The sequence below is a fragment of the Mesoplodon bidens genome, assembly GCF_964165515.1.
Source record: "Mesoplodon bidens genome assembly, chromosome: 5".
Lineage (NCBI taxonomy): Eukaryota > Metazoa > Chordata > Mammalia > Artiodactyla > Ziphiidae > Mesoplodon > Mesoplodon bidens.
The window spans coordinates 137,642,389-137,667,706 of record NC_138161.1 but is presented as its reverse complement, the minus strand read 5'-3'; the positions used below and the strand labels follow the sequence as shown (position 1 = coordinate 137,667,706).

The 25,318-nt window shown below is 41.2% G+C and overlaps 2 protein-coding genes across 7 annotated transcripts in view; both read right to left on the bottom strand.

The window, feature by feature from the left end:
- The window catches only part of TFDP2 (transcription factor Dp-2), a 179,075-nt gene extending 177,649 nt beyond the window's left edge, over positions 1 to 1,426 (bottom strand). For all 5 annotated transcript variants that reach the window (XM_081234426.1, XM_081234427.1, XM_081234428.1 and 2 more), the window contains exon 1: positions 1,094 to 1,426. The gene's annotated coding sequence lies outside the window, so the exon portion shown is untranslated. The remainder of the gene's footprint in view (positions 1 to 1,093) is intronic.
- Positions 1,427 to 8,715: 7,289 nt separating this feature from the next.
- GK5 (glycerol kinase 5) overlaps positions 8,716 to 25,318 on the bottom strand; it is an 85,694-nt gene continuing 69,091 nt past the window's right edge. Inside the window, exons 13-16 of one of the 2 annotated variants that reach the window (XM_081234140.1) lie at positions 20,145 to 20,248; positions 19,226 to 19,285; positions 18,726 to 18,859; positions 8,716 to 8,926 (exon numbers count right to left, since the gene is read on the bottom strand). In XM_081234140.1, coding sequence (XP_081090266.1) covers positions 8,886 to 8,926; positions 18,726 to 18,859; positions 19,226 to 19,285; positions 20,145 to 20,248 — 339 coding nt within the window. In that variant the 3' untranslated portion in view covers positions 8,716 to 8,885. The other variant, XM_081234139.1, reaches the window with a different exon arrangement.

Genomic DNA, 25,318 nt, shown 5'->3' with positions numbered 1-25,318 from the left:
GAACCACCTCAACTCTATTAGGTGAAGATGATTTCAAGCCATTAAGAGAAAAGAAAAGTGGCCCAGAAAAAAATTAGGCTATAGAAGTCAAATGAAAAAACACAACACTAAGATTTGGGGGAGAAAGGGGAAGGAAGGGAATGAGCTACTGACTTACTAAAAAGAGAGCAAAGAAGTGGGACAGGGAGTCTGAGCCCTCAGAGCCGGAATGAGGAAAAGTATTCAAAGGCTCAAAGGGAGCTTCAGCAGTGAATACGGAAAGGGATGAGCCTGTTAACCGTTTGAACGGAAAAAGAGAAACAATACGGGGAACTTTTCTAAACCATCATTCACGGGGTCAATTAAATGCCTAACTCATGCAGGGCAGGGCAATTAATAGGAGGTGAGCTTTGTTCCAAATGGTTACACCGATTAGTCCATTTCCTCCTGGCAACACCCTCAATAGGTGGATAGTATTTTACAGATGAAGAAACGGAGACCACACAACGCCAGGTACCAGAGACTGGTACCAGAGACTGAGCACTCATCCCCTTAGTTGCACTGTCTCCCTGCAAGAGCCTAGAAAAATCTTTACCCTTTTCTGTGGAGAGAGACCTTGGCTCTCCGGAATTTCTCAAAGGAGTCTGGGCCCCAAAAGTGGCCCTCTACTTGAGAGAAAAGTTCCCTTATAGAGGCTACGAGGATCTTCCAAGCGCACGAGGCTCTGGAACTCTGAAATACACCTGGTAGAGGTGGAAAACCAGACTTAGAAGCCATGCTTCTCCCCTGAAGATACCGAGAAAGTAGAAAGCAGCCCTTCCTCTCTTCCACGAGGCGTGACTCAGGGACGGTGCCTCCCCCAATTTGCTCTGTGTGTCTGTGTGTGGCGGGGGGGGGGGGCGGGGGGGAAGGGGCGGTCTCCGGTTTCCGACTCTCTTCCCCAGACACTCAAGGGTTACTCGGCCAGGCCTGGAAGAATGCGTGGGAATAAACAGATGGGACTCGGGGTGACAAGGGGACCCGGAGGCGCAGGGAGGGGAACCTGCCCAGGAACACGCCGGGCCGAGTCCAGAGGCCCTCGGCACGGAGCCCGCGCCCGCACCCTGAACCTTACCGCCGCTTGGCTGCAGAAAACGAGGCGACCGCGCAGGGCTGTTCTTCGAGCCTGGGGCGCGTCTTCGGGCGCCGCCGCTCTCGTGGCGCCCGCGGCTGGCGGCGGCCGGGTCCCGGCCGACTCACACGCCGGGCAGGCTGGGCGATCCGCGGCCGGCCCAGTAGAGGCCCTGGAGTTCGAGGCCCCGGGACGCCGACCGCGCGCGCGCCCCTGAGCCTGCCCAAAGAGGAACGGTCAGGGCGCGCCCGCGTACCGAGCAGCAGCGGCGGCGGCTGCAGCCGAGACCGCTGGCGGTTTCGTCCGCCCTCGCCTTGCCCAGCCACTGCCCCGCTTCCCCCGCGCGAGCTTTGGCGGCGGAGCAGCACGGTGAGCGCCGATTGGCCCTCGGGATGAATGACGTACGGCGCCTCTCCCCACGGATTGGCCAGGCCTGCGGTGCGTGCAAGGAGTAAACAAACCCCGCCCCGAGGCTTCCTAAAGAGAGGAGGGGGCCGCGAGGTGTAGCAGCGGGGCGTCAGGCTTCCTGCGGGGTCCCTGGGTTGTCCACTGGAGATTCTCAGTGGGTCCCCCGCAGGAACCTCGCCAGCGCGGCTCCCCAGCCGCCTCCGGGGCAGGCTACAGGCCTGAGGCCTAAAATTTATAGACACACCCTTCCCCGCCCCTTCCCCCGGCTTGGGTGGGAATCTTGACTTTTCCATCCACTCCCATCCCCCCGGCCCCAAGCAGGAAAACCCCCATCTCTCTTAGAAAAGGAGGAACTAGGTCATCCCTAGTTCCCAGGCACAACTCCGTCCCCAGTCACTTGATGGGTCACCTCCGGGGCAGCAGCATGGAGGGGCATGGGGACGAGTGATTGAGGCCACGTGTGGGGACGAGTATGCGGTAAATTATTCAGACAGGGGTTAGAGACCGCTGGGCATGTGGCTTCTTCAGTACACAGGCAAGTAAGATCCAAACCGGGCCAGGTCACCATGTCACGTGGAAGCTGAAGAGAAAATCGCGGCTCCCACCCCCCAAATACCAGTCCATTTAGTTCAGTATTAATACATTTTGTGCCTATCTGAAAACCATGTGTGAGCTTACATTTTAGTGGGGTGGGAAGGACAATATGCAAAAGAAATAAGCAAAATATAAGCTATGTTACAGGCTGGGACATGCTTTGGGGGAAATATGTAGCAGAGAAGGTGTTTGAGGGATGACTTGTCCTAAATAGAGTGCTCAGTGAAGGCAGCAGGAAAGGCGCCATTTAAATAAATACCTAAAGGAACTGGGGGAGGTGAGAAAGCACCTTTGGACCTTTCTCTGGGGTGGAGTGGAGAGATAATTTCTGCATAACTGTACGTAGATAAAGTCCTAGGTGGTCAAGAATGCTGAATGCAGTCTCCTTGGACTCATTCTAAAATGCAAAAGCCCCAATGGAGTCATTACCTTGCATTTTTCAATAACAAATCAATAAGATTTATTTAGTTTCCACAGAAATTTTGTGGTTTCAACTTAAATACTTTTCAAACATCGTAAGCACAAAGATACAAAAATGAGGAAAACAGACGAAACCTCCATCCTCAAGGAGCTCAGTCTATCAGGAGAGATGGATTGATAACCACCTCAGGTCAAAGTGTAAACTGTCCAAGTAGAAGTAGATGCAGAGCTGTGCTTGGGCTAATGGGGGAGGGAGACGCAGTGGATGTTATTAAGGAACTGTACCTCGGAATCTCTTTATCTATGAAGACAACTCAGTGCTAAATTTTGGAGTAAGGCTATGGCAATCAGGGATTCTCTAACCTCTTTGTACATTTTTAAGGTGAGAGTCGGAAGATAATATTAAGTTAAACCACATGAAATTGTTAATATTTGGCAATTTTCATATGACTCGTAGAGTTAATATGAGGATTTTGCTATGTAATACATATAGTAAGTGTTCAATAAATGATGGTGATTATTATGATCATTTGATAATAGTGCTTTTGAAAAGAATGATTTAAAAGTCAATGTTTCGTAACACCTTCCAACGCCTTGAAGTAAAATGGGCAGTGCAAGTTTCAAATTTTCCATATACTGGTTTGATCTAGCTGTGAATTTCCATGACCTAATCAGGGTATGCTGTAAAAGACACAAAATGCTAGTTTCACAGCAGGCCAAGAAATTCAGAATAAGGAACAGCTTGGTTTTCAAGACAAAAACTGAAAATTCCCCAGAACAGAATAAATTGTCAAGTTGCTTCAGGGAGGAAAATTCATGTAAATCAATTTTTCATTCCCACTCACAGTTCCAATTTAGCAATTTGCACAACAGTCAGCTTTCTCTCTTCCTTCTCATTTCCCCATTAAAAGATCTGATTTCCTTTGAAAAGGAAAATAAAGCTTCCACTATCTCCAAAGCAAAAGAGTAGATGTTTGAAACACAACAGAACACTTACTGATTTGGCAAACACTTATTAAGCACTTATTGTATGCCACCAACAGTGCAAGGCATTGGAAATACACACATAAATGTCCAAAGAGCTTCGTTCATGGGTGTTCCTTGTGCTTAGAACAATCCCCCAGTTCATCCACACCTTATCTACACATGCCTTCTCATCTAAGCTGAAACAACACTCTCTCCAGAAAAGCTTCCTCTGACTCCCCATCTTCAGCTCTTTGCCCATAAAATTGTTTGTCTTTCTAACGTTCATCAAACTTGTGATTACTCATTTAGTACCTGTGTCCTGTTAGACTGTAAGCTCCCTGCGATTCAGATCTACGCCATTCTATTCACTACGTTATCCTCGGTGCTTGAGGGAAGCTCAGTAAGTTTTTATTGAATGGATGAGAGTGCCACAGCCTAGCACGTTGGAAGGAGGAGCCGAGCATAAATAAAGTCTCTACTTGTATATGCGGGGCAACAGATGGCCATGAAAGAGACAGACCTGCTAGAGTTAAACCTGAGGAATTTCCCCGTGCCGCCCCTCTCCTGAGGCTGGATGCTGCTTTCTAGAGGCGTAGCTATAGTGCTCCTGGACCGATGTCTCTCAAACTTTAATGTGCCCAGGAATCACTTAGAAATCTTATTAAAATTCAGACTCTAGATCAGCAGGTCTGAGGTACCCCACCTCAGAGTGGGGTAGAGTCTGCATTTCCAACAAACTCCCAACTGGGGCTGGTGCTGCTTCACCAAACACCACAGTTTGAGTGACAAGGACCTTCGAGACACCTATTTACCATTCCCCAAAATCCACAGTTGTCTAGACTTTTGTAGTTGCAGGTGACTTTTTTAAATATAAATTTATTATTTATTTATTTTTGGCTGCGTTGGGTCTTCGTTGCTGCACACGGGCTTTCTCTAGTTGTGGCGAGCAGGGGCTACTCTTCACTGTGGGGCACGGGCTTCTCATTGCGGTGACTTCTCTTGTTGTGAAGCACAGGCTCTAGGCGTGCAGGCTTCAGTAGTTGTGACATGCGGGCTCATTGGTTGTGGCACGGGCGTCTCCCGGACCAGGGCTCAAACCCGTGTCCCCTGCACTGGCAGGTGGATTCTTAACCACTGCACCACCAGGGAAATCCTGCAGATGACTTTTTAAAAAGCATCCTGATTTCACACCCAATCTATCCAGTGACAGACAAAAGAAATAACACTTAAGTGAAAAATGTGTTATAGCAAGGCCTTGTCTTCCAGGGACAGTCCTATTATGTGCAGTTTAGTCACATTAAACTGCAGAGTGGAATCAAAGCCTTGGAATTTCCTCAGTGAGGGACACAGCTTTCTCCTCAATTCATTTCTGGAATGACTTTGTTCAGGCAGTGGAAAGATTACACAGTCACCATTAATAGAAGTAAACTTTTCTTAATATCAAACCTAAAATTATTTTAAGATAAATATCTTATTTATCCTAAAAATATAAATTATATGTGAGGTATAAGAAATAATGATAATATGATCTAGCAGTCCCACTCTTGGGCATATATCCAGACAAAACTATAATTCAAGAAGATACATGCACCCCTATGTTCATAGCAGCACTTATTTACAATAGCCAAGACATGGAAACAACCTAAATGTCCATTGACAGGAGAATGGATAAAGAAGATGTAGTACATATATACAATGGAATATCACTCAGCCATAAAAAAGAACGAAATAATGCCATTTGGAGCAACATGGATGGACCTAGAGATTATTGTACTAAGTGAAGGAAGTCAGAGAGAAAGACAAAAATCATATGACATCAATTATATGTGGTATCTAAAATATGACACAAATGAACTTATCTACGAAACAGAAACAGATTCACAGACATAGAGAACAGACTTGCTTTTGCCAAGGGGGAGGGGGATGGGGGAGGGATGGAGTGGGAGGTTGGGATTAGCAGATGCAAACTATTACATCTGCTAACTAATACAGAGGAGCATATTTACACAGTGGCTCCTGTCCCCATTGTTTAAACATTACCCATATGGTGTCAACTCTCTAGCATTCCAGGCTTGACCATGGGTGAAAAATGACAGAATGAGTTCAAATGAGTATTCCAAGCTGGGAGGCAGAGAAATCCCAGCTCATAAAACCAGAGATATGGTAAAGTAAGATGCTGTCAGGTTACACCTGGGCAGCTAGTTGCTACCACTGGAATCAAAAAGTGGGCTAAGGGCTTCCCTGGTGGCGCAGTGGTTGAGAGTCCGCCTGCTGATGCAGGGGACACAGGTTCGTGCCCCCAGTCCGGGAAGATCCCACATGCCGCAGAGCGGCTGGGCCCGTGAGCCATGGCCGCTGAGCCTGTGCGTCTGGAGCCTGTGCTCCGCAACGGGAGAAGCCATAACAGTGAGAGGCCCGCGTACTGCAAAAAAAAAAAAAAGTGGGCTAAGAGGATGTGAAGTGGGGCAAGAGATGACCAATACTGATATAAATAATTGGATAATAAATGGAGGACAGGCAACAACTCTTCCTTACAGTAGAATTTCATGAATAAATGTAAAGACATAATGGAAATAGAAAATCACCATTATTAGGCAAATATTACAGAAATGATTGTTGCAGACAGGAAGCATCCAGGGATGCTAAAAACTAGTGAGTGAAAGTGTGATGGGAAACAGGATATTTACATGGTCTAAAAGTATCTCCTGGGTGGGATGAATTGGAAGATTGGGACTGATATATATACACTACTATACATAAAATAGATAACTAATGAGAACCTATTGTATAGCACAGGGAACTCTATTCAGTACTCTGCAATGACCTGTATGGGAATAGAATCTAAAAAAGAGTGGATATATTTATATGTATAAATGATTCACTTTGCTGTACAGCAGAAACTAACACAACATTGTAAAGCAACTATACTCCAACAAAAATTTTTTTTAAAAAGTTATTTCCTCACCAGATACTTAACTACAAAGGGGAAAATAGTACGTTTACAATGGAAAAACCTGGCAGGCACCCCCTTAATCAAAGGATCAAGGTTAACAACAATAATAAGACTATTGATGTCTTCCTGATAGAATGCATTAAGGCTGCAGACATCACTTCTGCAGGTTTCTAACAAAAATTCAGAACTTTAACCTAATCACAAGAAAATATCAGGCCAACCCAAATTGAGGGACATTCTATAAAATAACTGCCAGTCTTCTTAAAAAATGTTAAGGTCATGAAAGAAAGACAGACTAGGGAACTATCACAGATTGGAGGAGAGTAAGAAGACATGAAAATTAAATACAACGTGGGATCCTGGATTGAATTCTGGACCAGAAAAAGGACAAGAGTTGGAAAACTGACAAAATTCAAGTAAGGCTTGTGGATTAGTTTATACTACTGTATGAATGTGAATTTCCCATTTTGAGTAGTTATACTATGGTTATGTAAGTGACATGTTAATTAGGAGAAGCTGGGGGAAAGGAGAACTCTATGTAATACTTTTACAACTTCTCTTTAAGTCTAAAATTATTTCAAAATAAAAAGCTAAAAAGCTAAATACTGGAAATCAACTATATTTCAATTAAAAAAAAAAAACTAGGGCTTCCCTGGTGGCGCAGTGGTTGAGAGTCCGCCTGCCGATGCAGGGGACACGGCTTTGTGCCCCGGTCCGGGAAGATCCCACATACCGCGGAGTGGCTGGGCCCCGTGAGCCATGGCCGCTGAGCCTGCGCGTCCGGAGCCTGTGCTCCACAGCGGGAGAGGCCACGGCAGTGAGAGGCCCGCGTACCGCAAAAAATAAATAAATGAATAAATAAATAAATAAATAAATAAATAAATAAAACTAAATACTGGTGGATCTTATTAAAACACAGATTCTGTTTCAGTACATCTGGAATGAAGCCTGAAGTTCTGCTCTTCTGGAAAGTACTCTGGTGACACGGACGCTACTGGTCCCAACAACATATCTGAGTAGCAAGACTTGTTCCCTCCTGTTGTATTAAGGTGAAACTGACACCCAATAAACTATGCATAAAGTGAGTAACTTGATGAGTTTTGACATATGTATATACCCATGAAACTATTCCCACAATCAAGATAATGAATTTATTGTTGGCAGGCAATTCTACACGGCTTTCTTGTTTCTGCTTGCCTGGTAAGCAGAGGTACTGAGGCCTCTGTTGTAAAATAGAGATAGTGTCTCCCTCCAGAGTAGAGGGCAGTTTTGTTTCCTGTCCAATACAATAAAAATTATTTCCTCTGGAGCAAGCATCGGGCACACTTACTTGCAGCCCATTACAAAAGACTCAAGTTTCCTAAGCTCGAGATTGCTCAGCTGTACTGCAAACCCACTGTGCACACAGCATCAACCCCGACAATCCACACAGGAGTTAAGAGGCAAAGGAAACCAATGCAAATATGAAGATTATGATGTTTTCTATGTCTTGAGTAATAAAGTCTTTAGTCTCTGACCCAGGAGTCTCATATCTGCTGCCAGTATCCATGGAGCTGTGGGAGGCTAACTCGTTAGCTTCCAAGTACAGAAAAACTTCAAACTCTTCTCAGCTCTTGACAGAGTTTGGTGATGAAACTGGGATGCTGAAAGAGACAGGGCCTTTTGGGAGAGACAGGACAACCCTGTGGGCTGGGTTAAAGAATATGAGAATTCCCTGGGATCTGGTGGCTAATAACCTTGCCCAAGTGGTAGGGAAAAGGGAGGGGTAATTTAGTAAATCTAAGGTATTTGCCTTACAATCTCCACATCCTAGTGGGTTGTTTCTAAATAGCAAAGAATCCACTATTAGTCCCTATCACCCTCATTTATTTTTTTCCTACAATTTCTTTTACATAGCCAGATTCTTTACATATATATATATACATATATATACGTATATATACATATACATACACATATATGTATATATACATATATACATATATATACATATACATACACATATATGTGTATATATATATATACGTATATATACATATATACGCACAGAGATATATATGTATATTTTTGGCCACGCTGCACGGCTTGTGGGATCTTAGTTCCCCGACCAGGGATCGAACCCGGGCCCTTGGCAGTGAAAGCACGGAGTCCTAACCACTGGCCCGCCAGCGAATTCCCTAAAAATAATTTTATAACATTTAATACAATTTATAGTCACATACATTTCAGAAAAGTCAGCTCCACATACCTGCCCCTTCCTTGTCCTCCTCATTAGACTAATATGACTTTGAACAACAATAAAATCAAAACCATACCACTTCCTTTCTTCAAATAATTGAATGTTTATTATCCCTCAAAATCCCTCCTACAGAATGAACCATGGGCTCCCCTTCGGCCAGGGAATGGAATCCAGATTGTCCGACTGAATCCTCTGCCATCATCATCGGGATGTCGCTATTTATGTGTGCGGATGTGAAGCAACGAACAGAGAAACACTAAAAAAAAAAAAAGGCTTTAATACACAATATGTACAGATCACTCGCTGTTTCGTTATAATTTCCCAAATAATTTTAATGATAATTTTCATAATGGATTTTAACAGCTGCTAGGTTAATTCCGTCACATTAGCATTTGAAAGTATGTTTCCTCCAGTTATTTAAAAATTTTCTAAACATTTAAATATACAGTATATTTTCACAATAGATTGTATCATCTTTTTTCCACTACAAAGAATTAACTCTCATCTCTAGTAATTTCCTCTGTGCAAGAATGCAGAATATAGAATAAGCCTAAACAGGATCTAAAGAGGCAGGGTTACAGAAAACCTTTCTTCTCTAACCATATTAAGCCTCATTTTTTTCTTCTTCCAGTTAAAAGGGAAACACAAGCCCAAATTTATCTTGAGTTACAACCGAAGTTAACCTATGCTTATTTCTCTGTGACATTCTTAATGTGCAGAAACCAAAACAGGAAATGGTATTAAATAAGAATTTCCAGGTAAAATTTAAAAATAAATCCAAAAGTTAAAGTAGACAAAAAGGTAATGGGAAAATTCCCATACACATGAAAAAGATTCCTTTTATTCTGCATCCTTGATTTTATCTATAGATTTTAACAATGATTTATGATGTTCTCAATGACCATTTAATAAAACTATGAAATTCATAAAGAACATGAGAGAAATAAAATTATAAATTTACTGATGCATACAAATTGGAATCTATATTAACTGTCTTGCACAAATAGGAAAATTTTGAATTAATTTTCCACAAAATCGTTCTGACATATTTACACAAATCAGCTTATTTTAAATAAAAAATATTTTTAGGATTATGATACCTATGTACAAAACATGTATTGGTACACTTTACTTAACATTCTAAGTAAAGGTGTCTTTGAAACTTTTTTGCTATTATACAGTGTTAGTACCACACTACATAATAAGTGTGTAAGAAATACAAGAGCTCTTCTGCTCAGTACATTACAAAGTCATGTTCAAATGCTATATACATTTTGCCCAGAAGGATTTGAAAATGCTACTTAATGACTTCTTAAGTCACTGGACTGATTTTTTTTTTAAGTTTTTAAAAAGGATATTCCTTTAAGGATATGGCTCCTTTAGCAAACAACCCAATTAGCAAATGGACAAAAGATATGGACAGACATTTCACTAGAGGATAAACAGATCACAAAAGAGCACATGAAAAGATGTTCAACATCATTATTAATTAGGGAAATGCAAATTCAATCCACAATGAGAAAACCACACACTTATCACAGTGGACTAACGTAAAAAATGGTGACAACATCAAATGCTGGTGACAACGTGGAGAAAGTGGATCACTCATACATTGCTGGTGGGAATGTAAAATGGTACAGCTATTCTGGAAAACAGTTTGGCAGTTTCTTGTAAAGATATGGCTCATTTAAACTGGAAACCTTATCATTTATTTTCTACATAATATAGGTATCTATACAGACACATCCATTTTATTTCAATAAACCAAATGTAATGTAAAGTGGGGGGAAAGACAATGGAAATAGAATAACAGAGAATTTCCAAAACATCTGATTCTGCAGGTTCCTGCCTCTATCATTCCCATTCCCATGATCATTCCTGCATCCTTCTAGGGGCAAAGGTCCCATGGGAATATGGTGACAAAACAACCAGTGACTCACAGTAGATGCTGGTGCCAAAGTACTTACAGCTATGAGGATCCAAAACTTTAAAAAACAATGTGATTCTTGATGGCCTATTTGACGTCTTTGGAGTTACCCCTTTAGGCTGGTTTGAACCAGATGACCTGGATTTGAGTATGCAAGGTGAGGACTCTGGGACCAGATAGATCCAGGGTGTGTTTTGGGCTTTTAATTTTAATTGAGAAACATGATATAAATTTCCCAAAGGGATTCAGAATCCTCTGGGATAGACTAAAGCCTTCTAGGCTATCTCTGGGATGATTAGAATCACTTAAAGTTGAGGAGCCCCAGGGTCCAGCTATGTCTCACCTCAAAGAATTTAAAAATTACTGCCAAACTCCTGGGCTAGATTATTTTTTTAATTAAAGACTGTTCCTCAGTATAAGTGCCTTGCAAAAGGGGCTATTTCTGAAGTTTCTTCCCTCTAACGTGAGAGTGTTTGGCGTTCCTAAGATTCAATCTGTTAGTCATCTGCAGTCAAATACACAAAACCTGTGAAGAGAAAGACTTCAGTTGTACCTTCGAAAGTTAATATGTGTATTTATGGATGTGTATCTCTACACAAATAGACATGCAAATATATAAACATACAAAGACTTTAAAAATAAACCGTATGAGGATTCTAGTTCTCATAACAAAGTAGTCCTTCTTAATCCAACAAAACATACTTTACTGTAACAAATAGAAGCTGTTCCCTATCAATAAACACGTGTAACATCAAGGACAAAATATATATGCAAAACAAGTTGCACTTACAAACCCACAGTAAAAATTCATCCCACAAATATGAAGGCACAGAGTTAAGTTCTGTGGAAGCAGACATGTTTTCTGCTTTCAGGGAACTTCTAGTTTGGTGGAGGCTTGCGCAGAGGCAGATAAAAGAGTGATCATCTCCTCTGTTCAGAGACGAAAAGGAAGCAAAAAGGCAGATCAAACCAAAGATGATCTGGAGACTACATTAATCCCAGGCTGAAGTCATAAACTCACTCATTAAGACCACAGAGAATGCAGACATGGGGGTGAGGGTAGGTGGATAAAAACAGCAGAAGACAATTACAGCATGACATTTTTTCCCCACCTCATTAACCAGCAAAGCAGAAACGCTATTTATTTTAAGATACTACTACTTCTTTTTGCTAACAACCATTTCCTAAGGTAAAAATGAAGCAGAGAGAAAAGGAGTACGACAGACACTCCACATTCACTGAGTCTTCAATTTTCTTCCAACAGTCTACATCACTGGTTCTCAACTTGGGGGGTGATTTTGTCTCCCAGGGGACATTTAGCAATGTTTGGAGACATTTTGCCATCATTAAGTAGATGGATGCTAGTGGGTAAAGGTCAGGGATCTGGTAAACATCCTATGATACATAGCACCCCAAAACAAAGAACTATCTGTCCTCAAATGTCAATGATGCTGAGGTTGAGAAACCATGTCATGGTTGGATATAAAAAAAGTTTAAAAATCAGTAAGTCTATAGTATAAAAGCATTTAGTACCCCGTTAGGAAGGATTGTACAGGAAGATTCTCCTCCTTGATAAGAGAGCTACAGATCTCCTAAAATTATCTGATAGACCCATAGTGAGGAAATAAAACATGCTGAGAAATATTAGCATAGAAATTTTTTTAACTTCAATTATTAGCACACATATAAAAAATAAACTTGAAAGGACAATTTTTTGCTCAGTTGATTCTAATAATCAACACTTTCTACAACCACAAAAGCAAATGTGGTCATGTTTCTGATTTAGGTCAAATCTGACAAAAGATTTAGTAAACTGTGTTACTAAAAAAAAGGCCAGACGTATTAAAAATAGAAGATTAACTTCTAAACTAATGGAAGAAAAAATTAGCCACTGATTTTTGAGGAGATGCTCAATTCCAGTAGAAAGATATTCAAAGTTATTTTTCCACATTATCTAAAAGATATTTCTCCTTTATTTTGTGGTTTCATGATGAGAAAGAACAATGTAGAAAATGAATGAACTAACAAATGTTTAGGTATTAAGAATATCACAATTCAGTACATCCTAATACAAAAAGACAACTATTTCCTATGGACATCATACCCACTGAGAAGCAGACTCTATAAGAAATAGTAAAACAGAGTGGCTTTCATATGACTTTGATAAGAAAGCTTTTAATTGGCCACTAAGCTTTGTAAAAAAGGATGTGAATAACAGAAAGAATGAAGAGTAAGAAATTGTCTACATAAGGGGATCTGACTTATTACAGTAAACAAAACACCTTGACTTAACAAAAATATTTCCAAGTCTAATATCTATTACCTGTCTCTGAAATGGACATACATGATAGTAACAGCAAACTTCCCTATAACAGTCACTTCTTTAATTACATTATTATTTAACAGTGAGCTCTATAACAGTAGGACTTTATGTGATATGATAAAGCCTGACCAAGAGGGAAATAAATACATTATTGCTGCAAATCTAAAAGGAACCTAGCCCAAAAACAGGGAGGGGCAAATAACATGAGAACATGTTGGAAGGTGGTCAACTTGCCTTAGGACAATTTTACATCGGGCCTGAAGCTACTTGCAACTCTTACCTCCTACCTTACTCTACCTTGTTTCTATCAAGTGAGTTTGAAAATGTAGGACTCTTGCTGTTCCTCTCTGTGGATCTCTGGCTCAGTGGCTGAGGGGCAGTCACTAGCATGACTACAATCCCGTCCCCTCTGACAGCTACCTCACTGCACAAATCTCAGAGAGATGAGTAGATTGGACAAAAATAAGAAAGATACCTGGACAAGCAAAATACCCCAATGAAGGCAATTCTTAAGTCAGCAATAAATTAGGGCACTTTCTTCAAATTAAGCTCTGTCAACTAGGCACTTAATGAAAACAAAAGACGTTTACACCAGCATCTCAACAAGTAAGAAGGATAGAGAAGAGGAGAAGAAAGGCAAGATTTATATTTACTACGTGTATTTTGTAAAAAGTGAGATTTTATACTTTACCCAGAAATTTTTGAAAGAAATGCTATCTGAGAAGGAAAGTATTCTCCTATTCCTTATGAATCAATACCCTTTTTGGTTTTATTAAGTAAAATGATTTTTTTCAGTGTTTTTCAATATATAAAGAAAGCTCAGATTTTGGTTAAACAAGGAAAAATTAAGGCAGTGTCTTTAAACCCAATAAAGGAAAGAACTGACTACCAAATGAGCCTATCTAAGAGCGACATATTGAGCTCATATTTGGATATAACACTGAACGATTATGGCTTTAAATAAAAAATATTAATGTTTCAAAATTCCACATTTTCTTGGTTATTCTTTCTTTTTAGCTATATGGACTTCAAATAGCCCACTTCATTTTAAAGAATTAAGGGAACACTTTTCACATCATTTTGGAACAAAACACGAACACTGCTTGACCCGGAACTATTAACTCAGTTAGTAAACAATTTTGCCCGGGACTATTAACTCAGATAGTAAACAATTATGTTCATATTGGCCCAGTACAAACAGGAGGAGGACCCGTGACTGTCAAAACATGGTTGGAAATGGCTAGTGTCCTTTGGAATTTGCTACAAAACAGAAGATTTAAAAGTTCTGAGGTATTGTTGCCTTACAATCTTACCAAGGTTTAGAATTTTTTCAGTGAGGGGTTTTGTTTTGTTTTCAAAACAGCAGTGCTTTTTCTCTCGGGTTGCAGAGCTCAGCTCCAGTCTTCTCTCATTCATGGTCGCATTGTTGTCCCTGAGCTTTGTCTCATCTGCAAATCACAGCAACCAGCCATGCGTGGTTTCAGTCATTCCGTTAGTGCTATGTCTTGTTATACCAGTTCATGGAGCGTTTCACTGCTTTGACCCAGTTTCCCATATTCTTTTCATATTCTTGCCATTTCTTCTGTGGCTTGAAAACTATTTCACTTTGCCTCAGTTTCTTTAGTTCCTCCTTGTCAGTCCAAAACCCTATAGATGAAAAAATTTACTCTCAAGTTTTAAGGCAAATAATAAGTCCATAAAGTTTATCCACAAACCTATGCGAACTGGTGCACAGGTGAACAGTTATTACTTTAAAACACAATTCAAAACATTTTGTTGCTCTGAGCTTGGTTAGATTGACTATCCCTGGGAATAAATACATCAGGATTTTAAAATCTTTTGGTTTCTAACTAGCAGCTTTATTTCTGTGTGGAAGAGCACCAAATCATTTCCAGAGCAACCACATCCTGCCATCATTTAATTTCATGACTAGCTCTTAAGAAAAAAAAAAAAAAAACCCAAGTAAGAAATAGTAGGGGCTTCCCTAGTGGCACAGAGGTTGAGAATCTGCCTGCTAATGCAGGGAACATGGGTTCGAGCCCTGGTCTGGGAGGATCCCACATGCCGCGGAGCAACCCGTGAGCCACAACTACTGAGCCTGCGCGTCTGGAGCCTGTGCTCCGCAACAAGAGAGGCCGCGATAGTGAGAGGCCCGCACACCGCGATGAAGAGTGGCCACCGCTTGCCACAACTAGAGAAAGCCCTCGCACAGAAACGAACACGCAACACAGCAAAAATAAATAAATTAATAAACTCCTACCCGCAACATCTAAAAAAATAAAATAAAATAAAATAAAATAAAATAATGGGGGCTTCCCTGGTGGCACAGTGGTTGAGTAGTCCGCCTGCCGATGCAGGGGACACGGGTTCGTGCCCCGGTCTGGGAAGATCCCACATGCCGCGGAGTGGCTAGGCCCGTGAGCCATGGCCGCTGAGCCTGTGCGTCCGGAACCTGTGCTCCGCAACAGGAGAGGCCCGCGTATGGCAAAAAAAAAAAAAAAAAAAGAAAGCAATAATATACTTTCTTTTCATACAATTTAAAAAAACAATGATAGGGCTTCCCTGGTGGTGCAGTGGTTAAGAGTCCGCCTGCCAATGCAGGTGACACGGGTTCGAGCTCTGGTCCAGGAAAATCCCACATGTCGTGGAGCAACTAAGCCTGTGAGCCACAACTACTGAGCCCACATGCCACAACTAGTGAAGCCCACATGCCTAGAGCCCACGCTCCACAACAAGAGAAGCCACCGCAATGAAAAGCACGCACACCACAATGAAGAGTAGCCCCCGCTCACCGCAACTAGAGAAAGCCAGTGTGCAGCAACGAAGACCCAATGCAGCCAATAAATAAATAAATTCAAAACAATGATAAATTAAGGTTTTTCTTTTTTTTTTGGCGACACTCTGCAACTTGTGCAGTATATTAGTTACCCGACCAAGGAACGAACCCGGTCCCACAGCAGGGAAAGCACAGAGTCCTAATCACTGGACCGCCAGGGAATCCCCCAAGTTAAGATTTTTGTCATATACCATGAGGTAAGAGGCAACTCTTCAGGATATGCATAAAATTCAAAGTTGGGGATTAATATAAAAAACAGTTTCTTTTTCAAACTATTGGATTTCATACAAGGCTTTTAAATTCCAGTTCAAGATAATCTTATAGTTCTGGCATATATTGTTCTTTACAAAGAGGATCATGTGATTTATAATAAAAAGCAACAAGAAAACATATTATAACTACAATCATACGTAGTCTGAAATGGTAGCGATCCCTTGTTAATAAACTTGGTACATCTCACTTACTCTGAAGTATTAACATAGTTGACAAGTCTTCAAGAAGTATATTTTTCTCTTACCAATAAAGCTGACACATAAAATTCTTACTTCTAAAATTTTCCATCAGGCCACATTCTATTTACAAAGTCAGTGTTTTAGACTGCCTGTATTTAAAGATATTAATTATTTTATGGAGGTTATTAAAAGACTAAAAATAATCTTCATTAGTATACTACAATTAGATAAATCTATTCATGAAAATAAGTATGTTCTTAAAATTCTTATTTCCAGAATTTATTATTTACACTTAATGGCATACATACTCTTAAAAGTCACTTTATTAAATGTGTATTGAACAGACCCAGTTTCTGGGTGAATTTTGAAAATACAGAGAATTTGCGTAGCCTTCATGTCTCATATTTCATTTTTTTTTTTTTTTTTTTTGCGGTACGCGGGCCTCTCACTGTTGTGGCCTCTCCCGTTGCGGAGCACAGGCTCCAGATGCGCAGGCTCAGCGGCCATGGCTCACGGGCCCAGCCGCTCCGTGGCATGTGGGATCTTCCCAGACCGAGGCACGAACCCGTGCCCCCTGCATCGGCAGGCAGACTCTCAACCACTGCGCCACCAGGGAAGTCCCATGTCTCATATTTCTGAGAGAGAAGTAATCCAACCAGAAATTTCAGATTCTCTGAGAAGGTAAAACTGTTCCCTGTAGTTAGAGAAGTATCTTTGTATTGAAAAGTTTTGAAATTAAATACAGATAAAATGAAGTAGATACAACTCAAGCCACTATGTTATATGTAAGAATAACTTGCATGTGTTTGTTATTTAAAGTGTATTAAATGTTCAAGAGAATTTGACATATTTAGCTTTATAAGGTGATAAGTGTAGCAATTTGATTAACTTTATAAACAATATTGGAATGCTTATGAGCATTTGGCTTACTGTAATGTTAAGCTTAATTTATTCATTTTTCAAGAGTTGTTTAAGTACTGGAGAAATTTCCTTGTTATAGTTCTAAGTTTGCTCAATTAGTCATGTGAAATTATTAAAAATAACATCAGTAGGGCCTCCCTGGTGGCGCAGTGGTTGAGGGTCCGCCTGCCGATGCGGGGGATACGGGTTCGTGCCCCGGTCTGGGAGGATCCCATGTGCCGCGGAGCGGCTGGGCCCGTGAGCCATGGCCGCTGGGCCTGCGCATCCGGAGCCTGTGCTCCGCAACGGGAGAGGCCACGGCAGTGAGAGGCCCGCATACCACAAAAAGAAAAAAAAAAAAAAAAAAAAATAACATCAGCTATATTATACTTAAGAGTTGAAATATACAAAGTAACTTAAATTTGTAAACGGGAATGACTATTTAAGGGGAAGTTATTTTCTTCAACTTGAATTAATCAAACACCAATCAATGAACAAATGAAAGTGATTGTTTCAATTTTATTCAAAGTTAACATATTTTTAGTAGAATAAAGTATAAGGTGAACTTACCAAGATTTGATGCTTTTTGGGTCCATAACTTTAATTGCTAAATAATAGCCTAAACTTTTAAGTGTAAGATATCCTGTTTTGTACAAACACTCCTCCCTTCCATATAGGAACACAGGAAAACACTCCCAGTGTCCCAAGCATCATCCTGCTCCTAAAGGGCCCTCTAATTGGCCTCCCCATTTCTGTTCTTTACTCCTCCCAGCTAATTAGTGAAAACACTAATTGCCAAAGTGATGTGTTCAAATGTAGATCTAACCATGTCCTTCTGCTTAAAATTGTTCAGTGGCTCTCCGATGCATTCAAGATCAAGTCCAATCCCTCTATAGGAAGAGGCCACCACAACTGGACCCCTATGTACCTCTCCAGCCTCCCCTCTTGCTCTCATCCTATCAGCACCATAATGGACCAGTACCTTTGCACGAGCTGCCTTCTCTACTGGACCACTCACCTTTATTCTCTCCTCACCTGGTTGTCTGCTAACCCCTTCAAAATTGAACTATATGTTGTCACCTCTGGGTAAGCCTACACCAATTGCTTGATACTGTGGCTGTTCGCTGGGCTTATCACACAAGAAAAATAATGGGTTGACTTGCTTGCCTGCTCCCACTGGAGGCTCCCATAGCAGGGACTCTATCATTTAAACTCTATTATTCCCAGCAGCGACTGTCATGAAGCAGGTGCTCAACAAATGTTCACTAAATGAAAGAGTGGAGTGGTTTCTAATGCCAAAGACAAGCTTATCTAATCAGGAAGTTTACCCAGAGACATTCCCTTGCTAAAGACCAGAGCAGTTGAGAATTCGTTTTCCTGGCCTCATTCTTCTGACTGAAGGAGAGCACCAAGGAGGGAAGAGGTGCAACCAGGCCCACCCACAGAAGAGATCACGGGAGCACTCTGTGAGTGATGTGCATATGTGTATGGGGTCTAATGAACACCAAGGCTTTCCAGACCCTCTCGATCTATAATTTTGTGATTTGGGAGGAGAAGTCCTATCTGTAAGAAATGGTTTTGCAAGACAGTTCTCGTTTTAATAAAACCCACACATACCAACAGCAAGGCCAGCTAGAGAAGCTGCACCTACGCAGGACATATCAATGTGGACAGGTCTGTCTATCGTCTCGTTAATCAGGTCTGAAGTCATCTGCATGACAAAACTGTTCTTACAAACTCCTCCATCTGCTCTGTGGGGAGAAAGATATTGGAGATAAATTACTGTAACAAAAGCATAAATACATTATTAATTCTTTTTTAAAAAGCCACACATTTTTTTTTAGATCCTTGATTTTATTTTTAAAGTTTAAAGATTCTTACAATACACATATGGGTGCTAAGATCCTCTCAGATTCCATATTGGGTTATATTCTCCTTAAATCCAAAATTAGCTTTCCTTCTTCTCCAAATTCCTATGACCAAGAATTTTGTTGCAGAGAAGGTAAGCATAAGTTCTTTTTGAAATCCTGAATAATCATAATCATGAAAATGCCAACAGCCGCTACCACTTAACTTCTAATTTCTAATTAAGTCTATTAGAAACAAAGTTTACCTACCGGATTTTTCTTACAGGAATGTGGATCTCTTTCTGCATCACCTCATATAACTGTTTGTTTCTAGTTTAAAAAACAAGGAAACTATTTAGAGGCAGTTCATATCATAATAATTCTCTGTTTTTTTCCAATCTAGAATAATAACTGTGGTTTTATTTACATGATATTTATAAAATATGCAAAAGAAAACACTAAAGAAATATATTAGACTAAACTGGATGTCAATAACAGATGGTCAAGTAAACAAGAGGTTCGGGGCCTTCTGTTTTTCACTGTGATGCAAAAGAACATAATTTTTATTTCAGAACTAAATTTAATCTATTACCCTTCCTGCAAATAAAAATTTAAAGCAAGCATCCATTTAATAGGTATGGATGACACACCATAAATAGCATCTAATAGAAATCAAATATAAAAATGATTTTGTAATCAGAGAAAATGTTATTTTAAACATTACAAATGTTCTATTTGTTCCATTCATGACAGCTGCGTTCTTAATTTTAATGAGCTACACCTGCCCCGTGACAAAAAGAGCAAAGGAAATGTACATAAAGAATAATTTTGATGAGTCAATCTTTGAGTATGACAGAAGCATTATTAGTTAGAATTCTCCTTCATGAATAAGGAAATAAAAGACTTTGAACGTCCAAATTTTGAAACTTTTATGCTTAATAAATTGGATATTTTAAAAATCATTCAATTTTCAGATATCAAATCTAAGTGGTACTGGTACTATTAAATGTGAAAAAAAGAGATGCAAAAAATTAGTAATAAGAATAGATTATATCATACACAGTATGAATTAAACTAAAGGTATAAACAGTTAAAATTAAGAAATTTTAAAATATAGTTTAGTAGAAATTAATAAAAGGAAATAGCAATACTGTATGGGGAGGGGGGAGTTTCGGGCAGGTTCTGGTACCTGAAAGCTATTGACTCCAATATTGCTCGTACAAGGTGGTATTTATTGGTGGAAGACTTCAAACCCATAAAAGAGGCACATGCACAGGGGTCATTTAATGGAGCCTGAAGTAAAAGACAGTAAGAATATATTATTACTGCTCTAAATTATATCTATAGACTTGAAGGTATATTATACAATAAAAACATAGCCATGTTAGAAAAAAAAGAATGCTCATTTAGAGATAAATAGTTTTAACATAAATGATAGCCCCAAAATGAGGTTAACTATTCAAATAACCTTTTGGTAGGACTTAAGCAAGGATGAGTCACAGATATTAGACCTATGGGCTGGATCTTCTGTTTGCACCTGTACCAAGAAAAGGGACTGAAGCCCAGAGTAATAGATTATGAAATGCTTAGCTTGATATATGAGGAAAATGAAAAGCAATGCCAGTATTTCCCCTTTTCTCCAACTGTGAAGTGTTTACACTGAAATTGTTTACTATGTAGAGTGGTCTTTTGAGGATATTAAGTTAGACTTAAGATAAAAAAACTACAACGCAAAAAAATGTGTTTTCCAGTGTCATAACTTACACCCAATATGTTGTCAGACTTTCAAAGTAAACTCTATTTCTTAGCTTAAATAGTGTTTTTTTCTTTTAATTTATATATTTAATTTATTTATTTTTGGCTGCATTGGGTCGTCTTTGCTGCGCACGGGCTTTCTCTAGTTGCGGCGAGCGGGGGGCTACTCTTCCTCGTGGTGCACGGGCTTCTTATTTCAGAGGCTTCTCTTGTTGCAGAGCACGGGCTCTAGGTGTGCGGGCTTCAGTAGTTGTGGCTTGCGGGCTCTAGAGCGCAGGTTCAGTAGTTGTGGTGCACGGGCTTAGTTGCTCCGCGGCATGTGGGATCTTCCCAGACCAGGGATCAAACCCGTGTCACCTGCATTGGCAGGCGGATTCTTAACCACTGTGTCACCAGGGAAGTCCTAGGCTGGGCCATTTATGATATTAGGCAATAACACTAAAGAATCTGCCTGCCGATGCAGGGGACACAGGCTCGAGCCCTGGTCCGGGAAGATCCCACGTGCCGCGGAGCAACTAAGCCCATGCACCACAACTACTGAGCCTGTGCTCTAGAGCCCGCAAGCCACAACTACTGAAGCCCGCGTACCACGACTACTGAAGCCCGCACACCTAGAGCCCGTGTTCTGCAACAAGAGAAGCCCCCGCTTGCCACAACTAGAGAAAGCCCATGCGCAGCAATGAAGACCCAATGCAACCATAAATAAATAAATATATAAATAAACAAACAAATAAATAAATGTTTATATTAAAAAAGAGAACATAGAGCTGTAGATTTAAAAGAAAAGAAAAGAAAAGAAATGACCCTGCCTAACATCTGCCTTTAAAAGGCATAATCATGAGCTGGAATTATGTATTCATCAGATGAAGTTTGTATTCATCTTTGTGTAGCCAGAAATGCAAGACGATTCTGGGACACAAAGATGAAACACAAAGATCCCTGTCAGACCTTGCCATCTCACAAGGAAACAGACAGAATAGTCCCAACACACCTACACAGGGTCATGACAGAGGGACAGGCTAGTGTTGTCAGGAAATGATGGTCCCCAGAAGCACCTTCTAGCTTCAGAGCTTCACATACCATCTTCACCTGGAAAACTTTCTACCACACCTCCTCCTAGTTAATCCTACTCCCCTTCCAAATTTTGGCTCAGCTTCCTCTGGGAAAACTTCGAATCTCAGAAACTAGGTCAGGTTCCCCACTATCCATTTTTATGGAACCTTGTAACTTCCCATCATATCATGTGCCAGTTTATAATCACATATATTTGTGTGATTGTTGAAACTCCATCTTCTGTGCTACACTGTTAGCATCACAGGCAGAAACTCATCTGATGTGCTCACGGTGTGTCTCCAGGGCCTAGCACTGCACCTAGCCCCACACAGGGCATCAATACGCATTTGTTGAATCCATGAACAAATAATACTTTTCCTAATGCTTTAAATGAAGAAATTCTATATTACATCTTATCTTTATCATAGCCATGATTTTCCTCCTTGTAATCTTATCTTTCAAATTTATTTTGAAAGAGAATTTTTCAAACTTATTAAAACATCTTTTGGTGATTCACTCAGTAAAAGCTAAGTTATATAGTAAAGCTGGTCTATATACCAAGTGATATAACACTGTATGACAAAGATGGGTCAGACTCAGCCAGTTCAATTAGTCCCTAGTAGTATGTGATGGGTTTTTTGTGTTTTTTATGGCTGTGCCGCGTGCCTTGCAGGATCTCAGGTCCCGACCAGGGATGGAACCTGGGCCCCGGCAGTGAAAGAGCTGAGTCCTAACCATTGGACTGCCAGGGAATTCCCTTGCTATGGTTTTTTTTCTGCGTAAAAATTACTTCTTCCAATATACCACATAAAATCCTGGTATAATTGGCCTGAAATCACTTTTGTACAAATAGCTATGAACATAATTTACCGTTAGTAATAGGCCAACCTGAGGGGTTATAAATTCCATAGAAACCTAAAAATTTCTTAATAGGTTACAATGTCCCTGCATTTGTTAGTCCAACTGAGTCTCTCTTTGGGATGATAAAGTAGGAAAAACACTCGCAAGGTACTTTTAAGGGCCTGGTCACATCTCGCCAGGGCAGACAGCCTCCAGCCACACCTCCAATCTATCACTGCCAGGCCCATCAAGTGAGCTTTCCAGAACAGCAGGACTCAGCAAAGTTGTGTGTGGCTCTCTAAGCAAAGCCAGCAGACTCCTGCCCGGGGCACAGACTACCTGCCTCAGCAAGCCCTTGTCCCCACTGGAACCTCAGCCTAATCTGCTGGGGACTTGCACAATGGTTAAGGCCACCATGCCTCTTGTCCTTGTCAACCTAGACCCTAAAAGTAAGTTCCTCTGGCTCCAGTTATGTATTCCTGTTGTCAGAATATTTTATGCTCTCCCAGGAAACAGCAGAGCGGTTAAGAACCTGGACTCTGGAGTCCTAAAGCCAGCTTTGTCACTCACTAGCTGTGTGACACTGCCCAAGTGATAGAACAGCTCCAAACCTCAGCTTCCTCAGCTTCAGAATGGGATGATAAGAGTATCTGCTACCTTGTTGAGTGACTGAGGATTAAATGAGACGACGCGTGTAATGAATTTAGGACAGTGCCTGAGACATAGCGAGTATTCACAGGTTAGCTGCCACTATAATTTGTATTTTAATTGTCATTTCTTACTCAAAGCCTTCCCGCTATTACTCACTTTCTTCATAACTCTTTTACTATGCCTTTTCAACTTTTCCTTCTGTTGTCAATAAACTCCTTTAACTCTTAAACAACTCTGAGACGTGCCTTCCACTGATTTTGTGGTTGGCTGCTGTAACGAGCCTGGCTCTGTGCTGGGCAAGTGGCTTCAGCTGCAGCTATGCAGTGGAAGGTCCACGGGCTTCCATACACAAGGACCAGAAGGACTGTTCTAGTCTCCCATGACCACTGTCAGCCACCATGCATCTGCTGTCAGCAGACACGTCGCCTCCCCCGTGTTTGCTGAGGTCTGCATCAATATCGTGCTTTATATCCCTTTACCTTTCCATGGCTCAGATGTCCCAGTCACGCACAGAACCAGAGGGGGAATTACAGGGGGAGGGGTTCTCAGCAAACTGCTTGAGTCCTTGTCTAAAGCAGCCATGTGTCATGCCCTAGTCCTAGTGCTGCCACCACAACTGCAGGGGGTGAGCACAAGTCTGTCCAAGGCTTGAAAAGACAAGGTGGCCCAATCAGATTCCCTCCCCTGGAATCTGAACGAGGAAGCGCTTCAGAGGGAACTGAAGCGAAAAGGATGCGCAAGATGCAAAAAGGTTGTTGTGTTTATAGCCAAACTGTGAAAAGGCAGAAAGTATAAGAAAAGAATGACAGTTAAACAGAAGCTATGAGGGAGAAAGGGTACAGAGCAAAGCTGGTAAGGAGAAGGGAAAAGCAGAGCCACAGAGAGGCAGAAACCACAGAGAAGAACACTGAGAACTGCTACGTCAGTTGCCAACTCCTTTCCCATCCTGGTGCTCAGGAGTGTGTGAACAGCCAGCTCCTCTTGGGCGGGCAGGGGAAGAGAGGGAGGTGCTCAAGCAAGCCTGTTTCTTGCAAACCCAAGAAGCTTCACTGGAGCATGACTCCTCATCCACTGAAGACTGGCACTTGACTCACAGTCCTGTCCATCCTACTATGTATGGCCAACATCACGGTAACTTTAACGTCAGGTAGATGACCACTGATGCTTGCCTGCGATACCTGTGAGGGATGCCCCTCCCCAAACCTAGACAAAGCCACAACGGCTGCACCAGTTGATGCCACTCTGTGTACCGCCCTATGCTCCAGCCCATTCCCTGAAGTGGCTGCCCCACAAGTTCCTCCTGTCCTCGAAGTTCCTGCAATGCCCCTTTCTCAGCTGATGCCCCTGAGGCTATTAGGAGCCTTCAACATCCTGCCCCCCATTACCCGCAGCTGTACCAATATTCTAAAGTTAAAGGCAGGATCACAGATACTTGACCCTTCCTTCCTTCCATTCTCCTAGCCCGCATTTTCTCAAGTTGTTGACGTTGGCAACTTACAGGTGATCTCCCCACTATTTTCTGAACAGCTTAGTATCAACACACTATTGTTGTTTGAATTAACTTTTGGTTTCCAATTAAGAGTTTCATTTTACATCAGGAAATAACGAGCCTGTGGTCCTACCCCACCCCACCCACTTCAACATATTGCCAGGTTGCAACCATGGCAGGGCAGGGACATTTTGTTAGCAACATGAAATTAAAATCACATCTGTGATAGTGTTGTCTAATCTTTTGGACTTTAGCAATACTTTGGTTTTTTTAATCACATAGTTTACATTATTTTTACAGGCATATGAACTGGTGGAGAAGTTAGAGTTGCCAAGACAGAGTCACAACTAGGTCCCCCAGCACATTTTTCAAAAAGGGAAGAATCCACGGTAACCTAATTAAACCCTCCCTTTGCTGATGACAACTATTCATCCAACCTTCCTCCTTAAACCTCAATCAGACAAATATTCTTCATTATCTGTCCTATCATGGATGCTATTTAGGTGCCTCACATCACTCTGAAGAGGATGCAATGCAACCTCTTTATGTAGTTTATAAACTTTTAGTCCTTTATG